A 15,998-nucleotide genomic window follows, 5' to 3' on the forward strand; every position below is an offset into this window, starting at 1 on the left:
ATATGAAAAACTTGAAGCTGTGGCTTTTCAGAATTTAGTGAGTAAACGAGAACTGGGAGAAGATTTTTTTCTTTTTTTTTTTTTAAATCTGGGTATAAGAGGTGATCCTTTTGTTCTGTTTACATGTGTTTTAACTGTAACAGGATGAATTTTTCATGCTTGAAACTTTGGAATATCTATTTCATAGATACATGGTCATTTGTTGTGGGCAGTATCTTCAACTAAGAGAAGTGTTATGGGAGACAGTCTGCTAAGATACTGGTTGTGAATAGAAGTTCTGTATCTGAAATACAATTAAGATTGACTTTGTGAATTGCATCCAATTATTCCTTTATTAAAGTATAATTAGATTTAAGAGCTGATTGTTCCTTCCAATTAAAATATCAATTTATTTTTGTAATGTATTGTTCTAAAATTTTATTAAAAAACAATGTTCTAGAAAAAGGGTGTTTGGTTTGGGGAATTTTTGTTTGTTTTGTTTGTTGATCTGAAACATGCATTCTTACAAAAAGAATGTAATCAAATATAAACTGTTCATGGGAATTATAACAATCTCATAGCTTAGTATGTCTGACACTGTAAGAGGAACGTGCAAATTTTCTCGAAGACCATCAAACATAAAGAGTATTTCAAAATACTTCTGCTTTCATGGGTATTTGCAATTTTTACTGAGCAGGCAATAGACGGCAGGTATTGGTCTTGTCATGGAGGCTTGACTTCCATCTACTCTTTAGCTTTGAAGTCGTGTGCAGGTAAGCACTGATCCACAGAAAAACTCTAGGTGAAGCTCTTGGTGGTGTTTTCCATAAGGTAGCAGATTCCATCAGGTAGCTCACGTACTTTAACTTACAGAGCTGGCACTCTCAGGAGGGTTTTTTATGCTTGTCCATCTTGGGGGAAAAAAAATTGAAGGTGGCCATATTCAAACGGCCTGGATTTCCCAGTGCTTGGCAGGTTTTTGGGGGTGCGGACTTGCGTGATGCAGGTTCTGTGGCATGTGTTGGCAGAGAGGGGCTGCACAATTGCTCTCGTGGACTGCACGCTTCTGAGGCTGCGTACAGGCACCGACCTAACAGATCACTCTGGCTTTCCATTCTCTAATGCCTTTTCTTCTGAGGTAAACTTCTTGTTACTGGTCTTCTGTTGTAATTACAGAGTTTCACTGAAGGGTCTGAATACAAGTATTATTGAGTCAAAACACTTTGTTTCTCTAATCAAAGATTATACATTCACAGATGAGAAAGAAGAAGGCATACTAGGTAGCATACTTCTACCTAGTTTTCAGATATCTGTGCTTTCTCCTGAGGACCATATTAACCGCAAATATGCCTTTAAGGTAAGGAAATCAAATTTTCAGTTTAATTTTATGTCTGAAAGCACAATAACCTCGTGAAGAGAACTCATTTTACTGAGTTGTTATGCAAAACAGGATTGACAAACAGCTTCTGAGATTGATTTTTGCACAATACAGTAGTAGAGGATTCAAGTGTTTAGCCTGATGTAAATATAGACATAATTACTAGAATAAGAAAATGGGTAAATATCACTTATTATTAGACATTTCTTTTTAGTTCATGGATCTTAAATACTGTGTGGTGCTTTAGAATTGTAAACTGTATATGCAGTTAGACTCTACCCACTAATGAGAGTTCTTTAAGTTATTTAGATATGAAGTATCTTTACATATAAATAAAAATAAGGTTTTATTATCACTTAAATCACAATATCACATGAATCATTGTTAGGAGTGTTTCACAGCTAATCTTTTTAATCATGATATATATCACTCTACTAAATATTTTCTCTTTTGTCTTTTGTTTTATGAGCTTTTGTCTCTTCTTTTGGCCTCCTAAACAACACGTCATTTATTTACTATGGTAAGTACAAATTAAAACTTACTGTAACATTCAGACTGAACAAATCTATGCCAATATCTTATTTATAATAATTTTAGTAATTGAAATTAATGGATAGTCAAGATAGTTTTTAATAGATTGAAGAAATTTAAGGGCTTTTTATTGAATGTAATAACAAAGAAGCAGCTATGATTGAAAATTATAGGCAATAATTTTGAAAATGTGAATACAGTGACAGAGAAACACTAAAGTATTCCTTCTGGTATTTTTTCTGATAATATTATTTGCCAAAATCTTATTATAGAAGATGTTAGAGCAGGTATACAATAACGTATTTGCCTCTTTTTCTTTTACAGAACCTTACATTTTTATTGCAATGACCATGTCATTTCCAATCAGGCAGCTCATCCAAACATGAGGACCTATTATTTCTGCACAGATACAGGGAAGGAAATGGAGTTGTGGATGAAAGCCATGACAGATGCAGCACTTGTGCAGACAGAGCCTGTGAAAAGGTAATGTGGATTTTCAAAGCAGTGGCAGAGTATATTTTTTCCTCATGTTTAGTTTGATTTATTTAAGGGCATACCTTAAAATAGAATCTAAATTGGCTGAAGAAATTTCTTCTTATATTGAAAGAACCCTTAGTAACTTAACAATGTTGGATAAAATTTTGATGTAGTAAAAATGATCTAAGTTCTGTTCTGAGTATGGATGCCTTGAGAGTAAAGGGCTAGAGGATAAAAACCTGACTAGTTCCTTTAGCCAGCGGCATCGAAAGGAGTGCAATGGCAAGTACTATGCGCAGGCTCGTTTGATTTCCTCTGCCCTCCTGACTGAACAGCAATAACTGTTTAACTGGTGATAGTCTTTGGCTTAAACTTGCCCTAAGTCTCAATTTCACAACCATAGTTTCTCGCTAAATTAAACAGTTGCGCCTATGGGCAACCACTGGGGAACAATTCTTGTTCATCATTAAGCTGTCGTCAAATTTATATTTACCTGATCTGGAGCCTTATCCTTTATGTATCCGTGTGTTGACAGTGAAAAGCAAGTTAACACTGGAAGCCTTGTGTTGTCAGAAACTGGATATTGTCTGTTGCTGTCTGTCCAGCAAGAGTCGTTTTCTCTGAATGTTGTCCTTTGGGTTGGCTCCATGTCATCTGCAATGGAAACCCCATCAATGGAAAACTTAAAAGCTCCTCGTTATTGATGGCACAGACATTATTGCTGATGGCTGCTGTCACTTGATCTACTTCTGCACTCTCTTACTTCCTGCTACACTGGAGCTAAATGAATGGCAGTGATGCTGAGAAACTTTAAAAAGAAAAAAAAAGAAAAAAAAGGGTAAAAAATTCCATAGACACAGATACCAAAGAAGGAAAAGGTACAATTTTTGTGGAAGAATTGAACACGTTTAACTTGTTGTCAAAATACAAGCAGTCTTTCTGAATTTTGCATTACTAGTGCAAGTCATTCCTGTTAACTTATTCCTGACATTTCTATCCCGTGTTCCGTAAGGTGCTGGCAGAAGCATAAAATGGAATGCAGAGTGATTAGACATTTTTAGTCTTACATGTTTTAATGTTTTGTGAGCTTCTCAGTCAAACGTAGTGAAACTTTTGCCTACACCGGTCTGTGGGATATTCAGAAGGATAACGGTAAAAGAACACTTTTAAATTTGTACCTTTGCAAGCATTTAGTCACTAATTTTAAACAAAAGGTTGATAACTTAGCTTTCATTTCTAAAATCTTTTAAATATATAGATAATAAATTAAATATTTAATTCTTTGCATTGGACAGCCTATTGAAATAGATTCATAGAAAAAAACCATTGTTCTCTGTACTATGGAAAAATAACACATGTGCTTCAAGCTCTCAGCTGTCATGTTTGTTTTTCCCAAAATTACTGAAAATAAAAGACTTCAGCCTGTAGAAAGGAGGAGTGAGTGGTAGCTCCAATTACCACAATGAAATTTGATCTGATTGTGTATGATTTCATATTATATATGAAGATGTTACGTTTTTTGTCTCCTGTAGCCCTCCTCTTTTTTGGCAACAATAGATGATATAGGGAAGAGATGACCAGATTGAGATAGAGCATAAGCAAGTAGACACTTAATGGCATTTTATTTATTTAATAGCTTTAAAGAGATTGCACTTAAAAGAATGGTGTTACCTTGACAAAATAAAATACCTTATTTAGCGTAGTGAATAATAAACTTAATGTGAAAAATCAGTTTTGGCTTGCATTGTAAGTGTATTGTAAATAGCTGTGGTAGCTCACAGATGAAGAAATTATTAAACCAAATCAAACCCACTTAACTTCAAACAAAAAGCATGTATTGATTGTATAAGCACTTTGTAGGGGGAATAATACTGAAGTGGGCCATTCTGAATCTCTTTGAACCAGTGAAATTACTTTCATTTGGTGTTTGCAATGCTGTGAAGATTGAATGTTTGAGGAGGACACCTTTGTAGTAGAAAAAAATCAACATGAAAAAAGGACGTCTCCATCTGACAGAGCCTGCTTAATAAGTGTCTTCATAGTCTTTGCCGTAATAGTCAATGCTATATAGAAGATACTTGGTACACCTAATTATACAGACGCATGTTACGTTCTTACGTGTGACGTTTCTCTTAACCTAAGAAGCAATCCAAAAACGCTTATGTAAATATCCACTTTTTTTCTGCAGTTCACCAATATAGCTGTGCTGCCATGTTTGCTGCCTCGGAGCCCAGCAAGAGTCATAGTGAGCTCGCCCTGGTGCCCGGCACGGCTTTGCAGCCTAGTCGTCCTTCCTAGGCTGCGCTGCCACGGCCGCCCTTGTGAGACGGATGTACAGTCCACTTCTGTGAAGCCTGTTCTAGCTTCCCAAAATGCTTGGCCACGCGTTCCTACCCCCTTCCTTCAGCCTCAGTGCCTGTTCCAGCACTCATACCTGCCTGTTTCAGGAGTTTGGTAGCATATAGGCAAACAGTGGGGATTCCCAATACAGCTGAGCTTATCTAACACTTTATATCCGGCTATACGTACTCCTGCAATCCGCCTTCCATTGCTTTGAGTGCTTACCTGACTCCTTGGTGAATCAGTGTATCACAATATAAAAAGTAGAAAAGTACTCATCATCAAAATCAGTAGTTTTCTGCCTGGATATCATGGGCAGAACAGCTTGCCAGCAGAAAAAACAAGTGTCAGAAAAACATCAAGAAAAGCAACTTATGTAGCACCATCTTGTTGTTTTAATTCAGGCAAGAAACCTTAGAACCAAACAGAAGTAGATGTGACCTCTTTGAAAAGTTTGTTAGTAGTATTGAAATAATTACTTGAGAGAAAATACATTTCAAGACTAGTGAAGTCTCAAAGACTTTCATGTCTGTTAGCTATAATGGGGAAGAAAATCCTTCAGACATCTGTTTCCTAAAGAATCCATCTTTTGGCTATCAAACCAGTTCTTAAAATGAACCATGTAGCAGGGTATGATCTTACCCAGAAGAAATACTGTTTCTTCCCTGTAAAAATCTGTTAAGTATTAAGTATTATATTACCTCATCTCTAAGTAACCTAAAGTTTGGCATGCACATAGCTCTAAGCAAAAATGATTTTGGTTCAGTCAAATTCAACCAGTGTCTTTGTTTCTCAATTCTGTTTTTTCTAGAGGTTCTAACGTTGCACTGAATACAGTTTTCTAACGGACTAGCTACTTACAATACAGTACAATACCTAGAGTTATTAAGAACTTGCTTCCTCAAATACTTAGGCAAGCTGATGATGTTGAGTCACTCTTAAGTGCTTGTTAATATAAATTGCCCAATGGTAAATCAGAATTTTTACAGTACAGTTACTTAAATCTAGAATTAGATTTAAATACTTCACTGCTTATGATACTCTGGAAATCCAAACCTAACAGTCTGTTAAATTGAATGTTTCAGCTTTAAATAATTTCAGAGCTACATCTTTTTTTTCCTGAGGATGTGAGGTCCTTGGAGGGGAAAAAAGATAAAAGGAATATTTAAAACATTAAATTGAGGGGGGGGCTTGTCTGGATTTCCATAAAATATTCCTATTTTCCACATATGGTTAGCCACATAATACAGAAATGAGACACTGAGGTGAGAAAATAAAAATTTAACCATTTCTTCTAGAACTGATCTGCAGTCACAGGAGAAAAACTCCCTTCTGATGTATAACTGCAGGGAAGGGCAAATATTATTTGGTCCTATTGACTTAACTGTAATTACTCCTTTCTAAACATTTTTGTTTTAATTTTACCTAGATAGTAAATTCAAGTTTAATAATGTATTGAGAGACCTATCAAAATAACTAAACACAAATACTTTAGTCAGTGAGGAACTGTTTAAGCTTATGAGTCAAAACATGATCTCAAATAACCTCTCTGGATTAGCAAAACGTCTTACTCATTCCAAGTTGTATCGCTGCAGACCACAGTTATGTTGTATCTGTGAGTACTGATTGTTTGCTTATGTCTGTAGATGCTAATATCCACCAACATACTGATTTATCATTTTTACCCTAAATGCTGATTTCTCTACTCTCCCATGTTTAAGAGCATCATTTTTCTATTCTTTCACTGTCATGAAAGAATGCTGACATTCTTTCACTGTCAGCAGCGTGTGCTAGAGCCTTTGTTTCTTCTGAGTGATGCAGCATGTACTAAGAAAAGATTATTTTGTTTTTTCTCCTCTTAGTGTAGTTGCTTTCCCTGAACAGCATAAGCTAAGCTGCCAAAAAAGCACTTGTTAGCATAGCGACGTCCACGGGGGGGTTACTGACGTCACTGTGTTTGGAAAAGATGGCTTTATCTTTTCAACTGCCTCTGTCTGGCTTTGTTAAATCACAGTCCTCACGTCCATCTGATACTTAATTGCATGTCCCCTACCCAACCCTTTCAGAGTTACTTATTTATAGAAAACAGCAGAAAATAGTACTTTTCCCGCATTACTGTTCCACACATATTATTCCTGCTCGGTTGTAGAAATCGATAAATTGCATTCAGTATATGCTGAAGGACACGTGTTCAATGCTCATTTCCGTCATCTTCTCCCTCTCCCGTCCTCAAAATACTCTGCAGGTCTTGTTGCATATGTCTTTGAGAGCTACATATAAACATGGAGCAAAATATAAATATGGATTTATGTTTCTTACATTTACCTATTAGCTTCTGATAATTCTTTCCCACTTGGCTCCTTTCCTGTGGAAAGACATGTCTTGCTCACACTGAGTTGACTTTTGATGCACAAAGTTAAAGGAGAGCCCAGAAGCCTCTTTGAATGTCAGTCGTTCCATCACAAAGAATGTCAAATATAAATGCTTGGCTCTGCTGTGTATAACCATAGTAACAAGTGATACAGCATAGAGATTGCATGGAAAAACAATTTGGTGATTTTGGGGTTTGTTGTTTTTTTAGTTAAGACAGACAGTGGAAAGTAGTATGATAGTGTGAATCGAACACTCTGCCAAGTCTTTGCCACGTCTGATGAATGTCCTCAGGGATGCCACTCTCCCTCTGCACCACAGATTTTCCATCTGTAAAATGGCACCTGCTTCTCTGCTGTAAAGCACCTTGAGAAAGATTGATATAAAGTGCTATATAAAGCTGGTAGGTGGTACTATTAAGGCATGTTGCATATATTAATGCCCATGTTTAGGATTATTTGCAAGTTAGCCCTTACATTTATTTGTAAACTCTTGAGCGCTGACTGAAAACTGAAATTCTGACACCCCTTTTTGACTTGATAATAGTGGGAAATTGTTTTTCATTCACTTTTCTGTTTGGGGAATTCCTTTAGTTTGTGGTACAACACTGGGTAGTAGAGTTTTGCGATGGGAGGGAGGACGTGATCCAGTTTTTTTCCATAACCTTGAGAAGGAACCTAGGAAGAAATGTTTGGTCTTGGGAACAGTTTAAGGACTTGGAGGGAAACAAATAAAAAGAAAACACCTCACTTTTAAATTGCAGTGGGTGATTATCATAACATTTCTTTGCTAATACTTGGAAATTATAGAAAAGATAATGTAGGTATAGCAGTTCCACTACAAGCAGTTCCAAAAGTCTGTGTGAAAACTGGTTCTACACTGAGATTCTTTTTTTCTCTAAAAGTTATTGTTGGTGAAATATTTCCTTCTCCTTTCTGCTAGCAGAAAACATACAGTGTATCTGACCTCTTCATTTAATAGTGATGTATGAGAAAAAAAACACACTGTATTTAAAAATAATGCTGATGCATATAGCCAAAGATACGCTTATGTTAGATTATTGTTATGAATGTTTTCATTTGCAGTATGTTTGATGTGTGTGTATGCGTTTAGAACTTTGGAGGACTTCTATAACATTATGAAGTATCAAGCAGAGATTGGGGTCATCACAACTGTGTCGGGAAGAGACACGGGAAGAAAATCAGGCCCCTTGTTATCAAGAAAAGTGCATGAGCATTTCGTTCTAAGTCGTGTACAATATGCAAAGGACATTGATGTCTTGCTGTTTCTGACTGATAAGTTTGAAATGGTGTACTTGTCAAGGTGGGAGTCTTTTGATTCCTTTCATGTCACGGAGAATTCATAGCAAGAGTAGGCTGGTTAATGGGATGTGCATTTAAAATTAAGTGTCTAATATTAGTAGCAATGGGTAGTATTTTTAAAGGACGTTACAGTTTTCAGTCCTTTATGTATTTGCTGAGGTTCTGTCCCAAATAGTTGTTGGCCTGGGAATTTATGGCTTAAATAATCTGTTGGGGAAGTGCAGACTTTTTGGACATTTAAGCCTCTTGTTCAAGATGGGGTAAGCAAAAATGCTTACAGCTCTGTATGTAGTTAGTCGACTTGGATTTAGAGTATTTCTCAGAGGAGCAGTCATACTTGTGCTCTTGGTCAGTTGTGTGTGCGATGGCCTTTTCACACATGGATTAGGCACTTGAACTGGACACAGTTATAAAGATGAATAATGCATTTTCAAAAAAGATGCAAAACATGAAAGGTTAATTTGACATCATCTTAAAATAGAATTTTGTTCTTGGTTTGGTTTTATAGACAGATGTAATTTTAAAGAATTATATCTCTTCCTCTTCTTTCCCCAAGTACCAAAAAAGGTTCATCAAAACATTTTAGGGTTTTTGTGGGGTTTTTTCTAGTACACTGGAAAAAAAAGTCACTATCTGAGCTGGATGTTCAGTTCATGTCATAGTACAGAAGAAGATACAGCTTCTTGACATGTTGAAATCTTTAGAAGAAAGCTAATAGAACTGCATACGTTGAATACTTCTGTAAGTACTGTAAAGCAGTAACTGTTCTAAAAGTATCATTGTTTTTGTGGTACGTTTCACGAAGTCAGCAGCTATTTTCTCCCTTAAAATTAGGGAAGCCACAGTTATTTTCCACAAAATGTATGCCAGCCAAAGTGATAACATACCAGAAAAACCTAATTGATGCCAGTGACCATGAAAAGTTGTTTGTTTTCTTTAAAGGAGCTTATTATATGTTAAATTCAGCAGCATTGTGAATCACAAACTGGTCAGCAATGTAATCTGCTACCATTTTTAAAGATGGCTTTAAAAATCATCTGAATCTCAGGCTGTTGACATCTGGAAGCTTTAGCTCTTGGAGAGCTACTGAATAATTTTACTGTTTGAATGTCCAGCCCTCCAGGAACTGAACATCCACTTTTTCAGACTCTGGCTTTATTTCCTATTGTGCCCATTTTTTCTATGGTAATAATTTGAAGTTGGCTGAAAAATTTTACCCCATGTTATAAATGCTTTCAAAATAGCAAAGATATAGAGAAGTGCAGAAGGAAAACACACTCGCACTCTCCAACAAAAAAAAAAACCAAAACCAAACAAAAAACAAACCAAACAAAACACGACCCCCAAAACAAAACAAAAAGCCCCAGAATAACAACCGAAAAAAACCCCAGCCTGTCCTTGATTATTGTGAAAATATGTTCTGGATTTTTCTCTCAAAGACAAAATATTGGTATAAAATACTTGGACAGGGATTCACTGAAAGAACTCCGGTAAACACAAATATATTCACATTTCATTTTTTTACTATTTTTTAATGAATGTTTTGTTGATATTATAGTTTGTCATATATTCCTTTCCAGAGTAGAGAAGTTAACCACTGAAAGTACACCACCTCGAGAGGCAAATAATATTTCAAATCATCGGGTGCTAATTAAGCCAGAGGCACAAAATAACCAGAAAAACAAAGAAGTGAACAAAAATGAGGAGAAGAAAGCTTTGGAAGCCGAAAAATATGGATTCCAGAAAGTTGGACAAGATAAACCTTTAACGAAAATTAACAGTGTAAAGCTAAATCCTTTGGGTTCCGAATACAGGACTTTACCCATAACCACGATTCAGGCTGGACACTTCAGACCAGTTCATTTAAATGGGTCTGAGAATAAAGCTGTTGGTGTTCTCCTGGCAGACGCTGGAGATGGAGGGCAGCACAATGCGGTTCAGTCACATACGGAGTCTGAACGAGTTATGCAGAGAACTAATTCAATGTTGCAGTTGGAACAATGGATTAAAATACAAAGAGGAAAAGGACAAGAAGAGGAAGCAAGAGGGTAAGTACTATGTAATAAATTTATTTTTTTTTAATTGGCTAGGCTTTCTAGCAAATAATACCTAGACTTCTACCCTGGATAGATTCTTTAGTTTTTGGTCTATATTATGTATATATATAATGCATTGTTCTCAGTAAGAAGTGCCTGGATGACTGTTCAAGAACAGATTTATTAAAGTTTCTCTTTCATTAACATTAAGTAATTATTAATAACTTAAACTATATTAATAACTTCATAAATAAAAATGTCCAGAAACCCTTTTTTGGGTGTTAGAAATTTCTCTATCGTAGCAGAGAGAAAGTGTCATCAATCATAACAGTTCTTTTTTTCTTTTTCTTTTGTTATTTCAATAACAAATTTTGTTTTCTGCATTTTTTGTTTACAGATTCTTGTAATAGTATTTTGTTTAAAATTCTTCAAATATATTCCAGGGAGCTTTTATTTCTTTAAATCTTTAATTGAAGAGAGAGAGAGTAGCTTTACCCAGGAGTAAGTCATAGAAGGCTAACTTACTTGATGCTTATAGCTTCTCTTCTCATGAATTGAAACATCTCCCAGTTCTAATATTGAGTTCCATTGCTTATTCATGAAGCTTTAAAATCATGTGTGAATGATATTGAATCTTGTGCCAATAGCAATTTTTCTGTCTGACAGAAGTGTTAGGGACATTGCTTCCAGGCTGGCTTACAGACAAGCAGCTCTAGCAGTAAAATACAAACGTTTTCAATATTACATTAGATAGAAAGTAATGGAGATACTATCACAGCAGATATTTTGAAGAGTTGGAAATTAGGGAGTTTGCATATAGATGGATGGCAGAGCAGAACTTAACATAGAATCAAGTTCAGAAAATGTGTTTTCTGCAAGTTTCAAAATATGGGGGCTGGGGCCTTTTTGGTTTTTGCAAAAACTTGAAAAATTTACATTAGTTTTACTTATACTTGCCAGAATTGGTTGAACATTTCCTCATTGCCTTTAGTTCTTCATTAAATATAATTAGGAATTGTTAATGTAGTGTTTCATGAAGTACTCAGCATAAGTAGTTTGATCAAGTTTGAACTTGCAGTACAGAGAGCAACTTACATACTCTGACATTTATTTCATTATGCATGCTTCTGTAATGAGAACTGAGAAGGCTCTTTGATGCAATTAGATTTTTTTAAATTGGACTGTAAAACTTGCAACCAAACAGGAGAAATTTGTATAGCTGTGCCATTTTTCGGTTGCGAACAAGTGTATAAACCCTAATACTGCTTTCGTTGTGGGAATCAAATAGAGGAAAGTACTGTTAACAATGATACTAATTAACAATATTTTATTCTTGACCGTGGAGGCCACTTGTTGCTTAAATAAGGGTGGCACTGGTAGCACAAAGGTATGCTTTCAAATGCAGTTCTACCTAAAAGTAGCAAACTGGAAAATAATTGGCCTTGAGCTATCTTCTTTGCTTTGTGTGGAAGTGGCTTTGAATAATGATCCAAATTTCTAATGTATAGTAATGTCTTTAGAATGTGGTTTCATTTAAATTTTAAATTTTATTTTTGTTCAGCTTGCCAGTTTCTGGATGGAGACAGAAATTTAAGCAGAATTGAAGTTGGTGAATGAGAGTAGAAAGAAGCTCCAGCTTATGTTAAAGCTTAAGGTTGGGGTGAAGCTGTTTGTAGTAAGGCCTGTTCAACTCCTGACTTGAATTTTTAAGGAAAGTAGTCTTCACGTAACAGGGAAAAGTAGCTGACTTTCAAGAAAGATCCTTTCCATTGCATCTGTTTCTCTAATGTGTTAGAGAAATCATGGAGGACCAAACTGAGTATCTCTGGCGTGTCAGATTAAAAAAAAAAAAATTAGGACTTTAAGAATACTAAAATGTTAATAAACAGCTTCAATTAAATAAATATGTATAAAATAGGAGCTGTTAGCTGTCCTCAATATGGAATGAAAAGGGTTCACTGTAAAACTATTAGTTTTTTAGAGTAGCATGCTGACTCCTTAGCAGTTTGATTGCCTGAGAAATTAATGAGCGTGACAGCAATGCAGTTGCCATCAATTCTTGAAGCTGCTTGAAGACAAACCTTTTTTTAAACAATAATTGTTTTTTTTTAAATAAAAAAACAAAAACATCCCCCTTCAGTATCATTTTATTGAACTAATTTTGCACAAGTCTCTGAAGAGTAAATATGTTCACCAAAAGTGGTTCACTTGAATGGTCTTTCTCAAATATGAAAAAATACAGGAGGGTTGCATGGTACTAAGTGAGGGGGTTTCTTCTTGCTGCTAACCCGGGGTGTGAGCCTCTGTCTCCCCACCTTGCCCAAATAAGCCTCATGCTAAATAATAAATGCCTGCTGTACAGCACCAGGTTTCCATCTTCACTCTGCCACCCTATGCTTGGTTCACACGTGGAAGTTATGTCTTCTGGACCAGCTGGTATTTGCATTCTTTAGGATGAAAGACTATTTTGACATTTCGATCTAAGGATATTCATAACATTGCAGAATATGATATGTTATATGAGGAAATTTAGAGGTATGTAAGCATATTTTGTGGCAACAGAATAGGATTTAGATTCCATTTTGCTTTTTTGTAATTTTTTTTGTGAGAATGGAAAACTGTCCAACCTAAAAAGTAGGAATAATACTTCATTAATTCTTGGAAAGCTTCAGAAACTGCAATAGATTTTGTATGTAAAGCTCTTTATAGCGGTTTTCATCTCCAAAATGTTCAAGGTGATCATAAATACTCAGCTTAACTATTTTCAGTGAAAAGGGGTTTTTACCGTCATCAATTTCCTTGATAGTTGTTTCATAAGGATCTAGCATACATAATGCTGGTTTACATTGCCATTTGCCCTACATCATTTCTTTAATCTTTTTGTGGCACTGAAGTAATTCAAAACCATCTTCACATTCTGGTGCCTCATGGTGGTGGGGATTTTAGTTTGAATTAGTCTGGGGTGTAGCTAGAAGCTGCTGCCCTCTGATGGCTGAATCGTGTCCAATTTGAGATCAATTTTGTTGTCTCTGGATCAGTAGCAAAAGGCTTTCAGAAGTGCTCATCTGAATTTTAGATAAGGGTTGAATGAATCAGTGTTTATGACCGATTTTGTCCTCTGAAAAAACAAGAAATGCTTTGTCATACTCAGACATGCATCGATACTCAGTATTCAGTATGGAAAATTTTGCATTTCAACTGATGCTAAAAGTTGCTACATGACTGTAGCACCCCAGAATTTTAATGTGGCAACAAATTAAAGGATAAGGCTTTGAATTCATATTGAGTTGAAAAGCAGTATAAAATATTACCATCAAACACAGAAATATTTTTGCTACTCGTTTCACTTGAATAGCTGATATGGAATAGTTTATTCTTGACAACTGAAAAATACAATTTCCTTAGACAATTATTGCTATTTTTCCATGGTCTTTTTCTGTGTTAAAATTTCTTTTTTTTTTTTAATGTCCATAGCTGTTGCTCAATATTTTTCTAGGGGAAACAATAGGAGCATTTTTTTCACTTTTGAAAAACAGAACATTTAAGGTGAGCTTATATGGAAAGAGTCTAGAACTTCTTAGATTTCAAAACTTTGACCTATGCAGCATATAGACAAATTACAAGATTTGATCTAAAATTGACACTACTCAACTGTTAAACAGGTAAAAAGATGAAATAAGAATTAAATAATCAAGCAGTTAATCAGAGAGAGGATCCAGTTTCAGCTGCTACAGTACATTCAATCAGTATACTTGATTCTTTAATTGTTGTCTTGATTTTCTTGCATATTTTTAAGATGACACTTGCCATATTAAAAAAAAAAAAAAAAGTGAGAGTTAGCTAGAGAAACGTAACCAAAAATGAAAACTTGATGTTGCCGTAATATTAATGCTGTCCCCTAACAAGAAGAAAATTTGTGTTTCAGCATAGTCTCGTATCAGACGTTACCAAGAAACATGCCAAGCCATCGACCTCAAGTTTTACCCCGGTACCCGGAAGGCTACAGAACACTGCCAAGAAACAGCAAAGCACGGCCGGACAGCCTCTGCAGCGTAACGCCGTCGGCCTACGACAGAGCCGTAGGACCGGTAACAGCTGAAGAAAAACGGAGGTCGATGCGCGATGACACAATGTGGCAGCTCTATGAATGGCAGCAACGTCAGTTTTACAATAAGCAAACAACTCTTACTAGACACAATACTTTAAGTAGCCCAAAAACTATGATTAATATTTCTGATCAGACAATGCATTCGATTCCCACCTCACCTTCTCATGGATCAATCGCTGGTTTCCAAGGGTACTCCCCACAGCGGACCTACAGATCGGAAGTGTCTTCACCAGTGCAAAGGGGAGATGTAACTATTGATCGCAGACACAGGACACATCATACTAAGGTAAAATACTTATTCTAATAGTTAAAAACCTTATTTACAAGGATTTTTAGTAGAAAGCATACCGTTACTGTAAAACTCATGTTGCACTGTAGTATATTTTATTATAATGACAATTAAATTACATCAGTGTTTTCATGGAGAAAGGTTTTATTTTAAAAAGCATTTAAAAATGTAAAGGTTGTAAAAAGATACGATTCTAATACGCTAGGTGAAAACTTGTTTTCTTAGTACTGTCCATAATACTAGGTCCCTCTAAAGGAAAGAGAAGGTGTCAATAGGCCAATTATTCAGAATAGTTTCGCTGTACGTACAGGCATCTTTCTCCCGTCTAGCTCCTTTAGCTGGGACTCTTAAGAGGACTGAAAATATCAGATTTCTTTCCACATGCTGTTTTCTGTTCTTCGGCCACAAGTTTGGCTCCCTTGGGTTCCAGCAGAAAGCTGAGCGTAGTCATTTCTTTTGATGCCTTTGAGTTAGGGAGATCACTAAAAAGATCAGAGTCTATTTGCACACAACCTTAGCACCTGACTAGTGTAGCTTTGCTAGTCTTCATCAGTGAAAGAGTGAGACAAAGAATTGTAAACCTGGGTGCCATACGTAGCTCTGGTATATCCATCATTCTTGTGCTACGCATATTTTTTTAATAGATTGGACATTTGTGGTGGGTTGACCCTGGCTGGAAGCCAGGTGCCCACCAAAGCTGCTCTATCACTCCCCTCAGCTGGGCAGGGGAGAGAAAATACAACGAAAGGCTCGTGGGGCGAGAGAAGGCCAGGGAGAGATCACTCACCAGTTACCGTCACGGGCAAAACAGACTCGGCTTGGGGAGATTAATTTAATTTTTTGCCAATCAGATCAGAGCAGGGTAATGAGAAATAAAACCAAATATTAAAACACCTTCCCTCCACCTCTTCCTTCTTCCCTGGGGTCAACTTAGCTCCTGATTTCTCTCCTCCTCCCCCCAAGCGGTGCAGGGGGACGGGGAATGGGGGTTGTGGTCAGTTCATCGCATGCTGTTTCTCCCGCTCCTTCCTCAGGGGCAGGACTCTCACACTCCTCCTCTGCTCCAGCCTGAGGTCCCTCCCACGGGAGACAGTTCTCCACCAACTTCTCCAATGTGAGTCCTTCCCACGGGCTGCAGTTCTTCACGAGCTGCTCCAGCCAGGGCCAC

The 15,998-nt window shown here is 36.5% G+C and overlaps 1 protein-coding gene across 1 annotated transcript in view; it reads left to right on the plus strand.

The window, feature by feature from the left end:
- PLEKHA5 (pleckstrin homology domain containing, family A member 5) overlaps positions 1-15,998 on the plus strand; it is a 70,892-nt gene that overhangs the window by 13,694 nt on the left and 41,200 nt on the right. The window contains exons 5-8 of the mRNA XM_010285282.1: positions 1,236-1,336; positions 2,256-2,371; positions 9,978-10,445; positions 14,359-14,827. Of these exons, the coding sequence (XP_010283584.1) occupies positions 1,236-1,336; positions 2,256-2,371; positions 9,978-10,445; positions 14,359-14,827 (1,154 nt within the window). The remainder of the gene's footprint in view (positions 1-1,235; positions 1,337-2,255; positions 2,372-9,977; positions 10,446-14,358; positions 14,828-15,998) is intronic.

This window comes from Phaethon lepturus, unplaced genomic scaffold (assembly GCF_000687285.1).
Source record: "Phaethon lepturus isolate BGI_N335 unplaced genomic scaffold, ASM68728v1 scaffold1314, whole genome shotgun sequence".
Lineage (NCBI taxonomy): Eukaryota > Metazoa > Chordata > Aves > Phaethontiformes > Phaethontidae > Phaethon > Phaethon lepturus.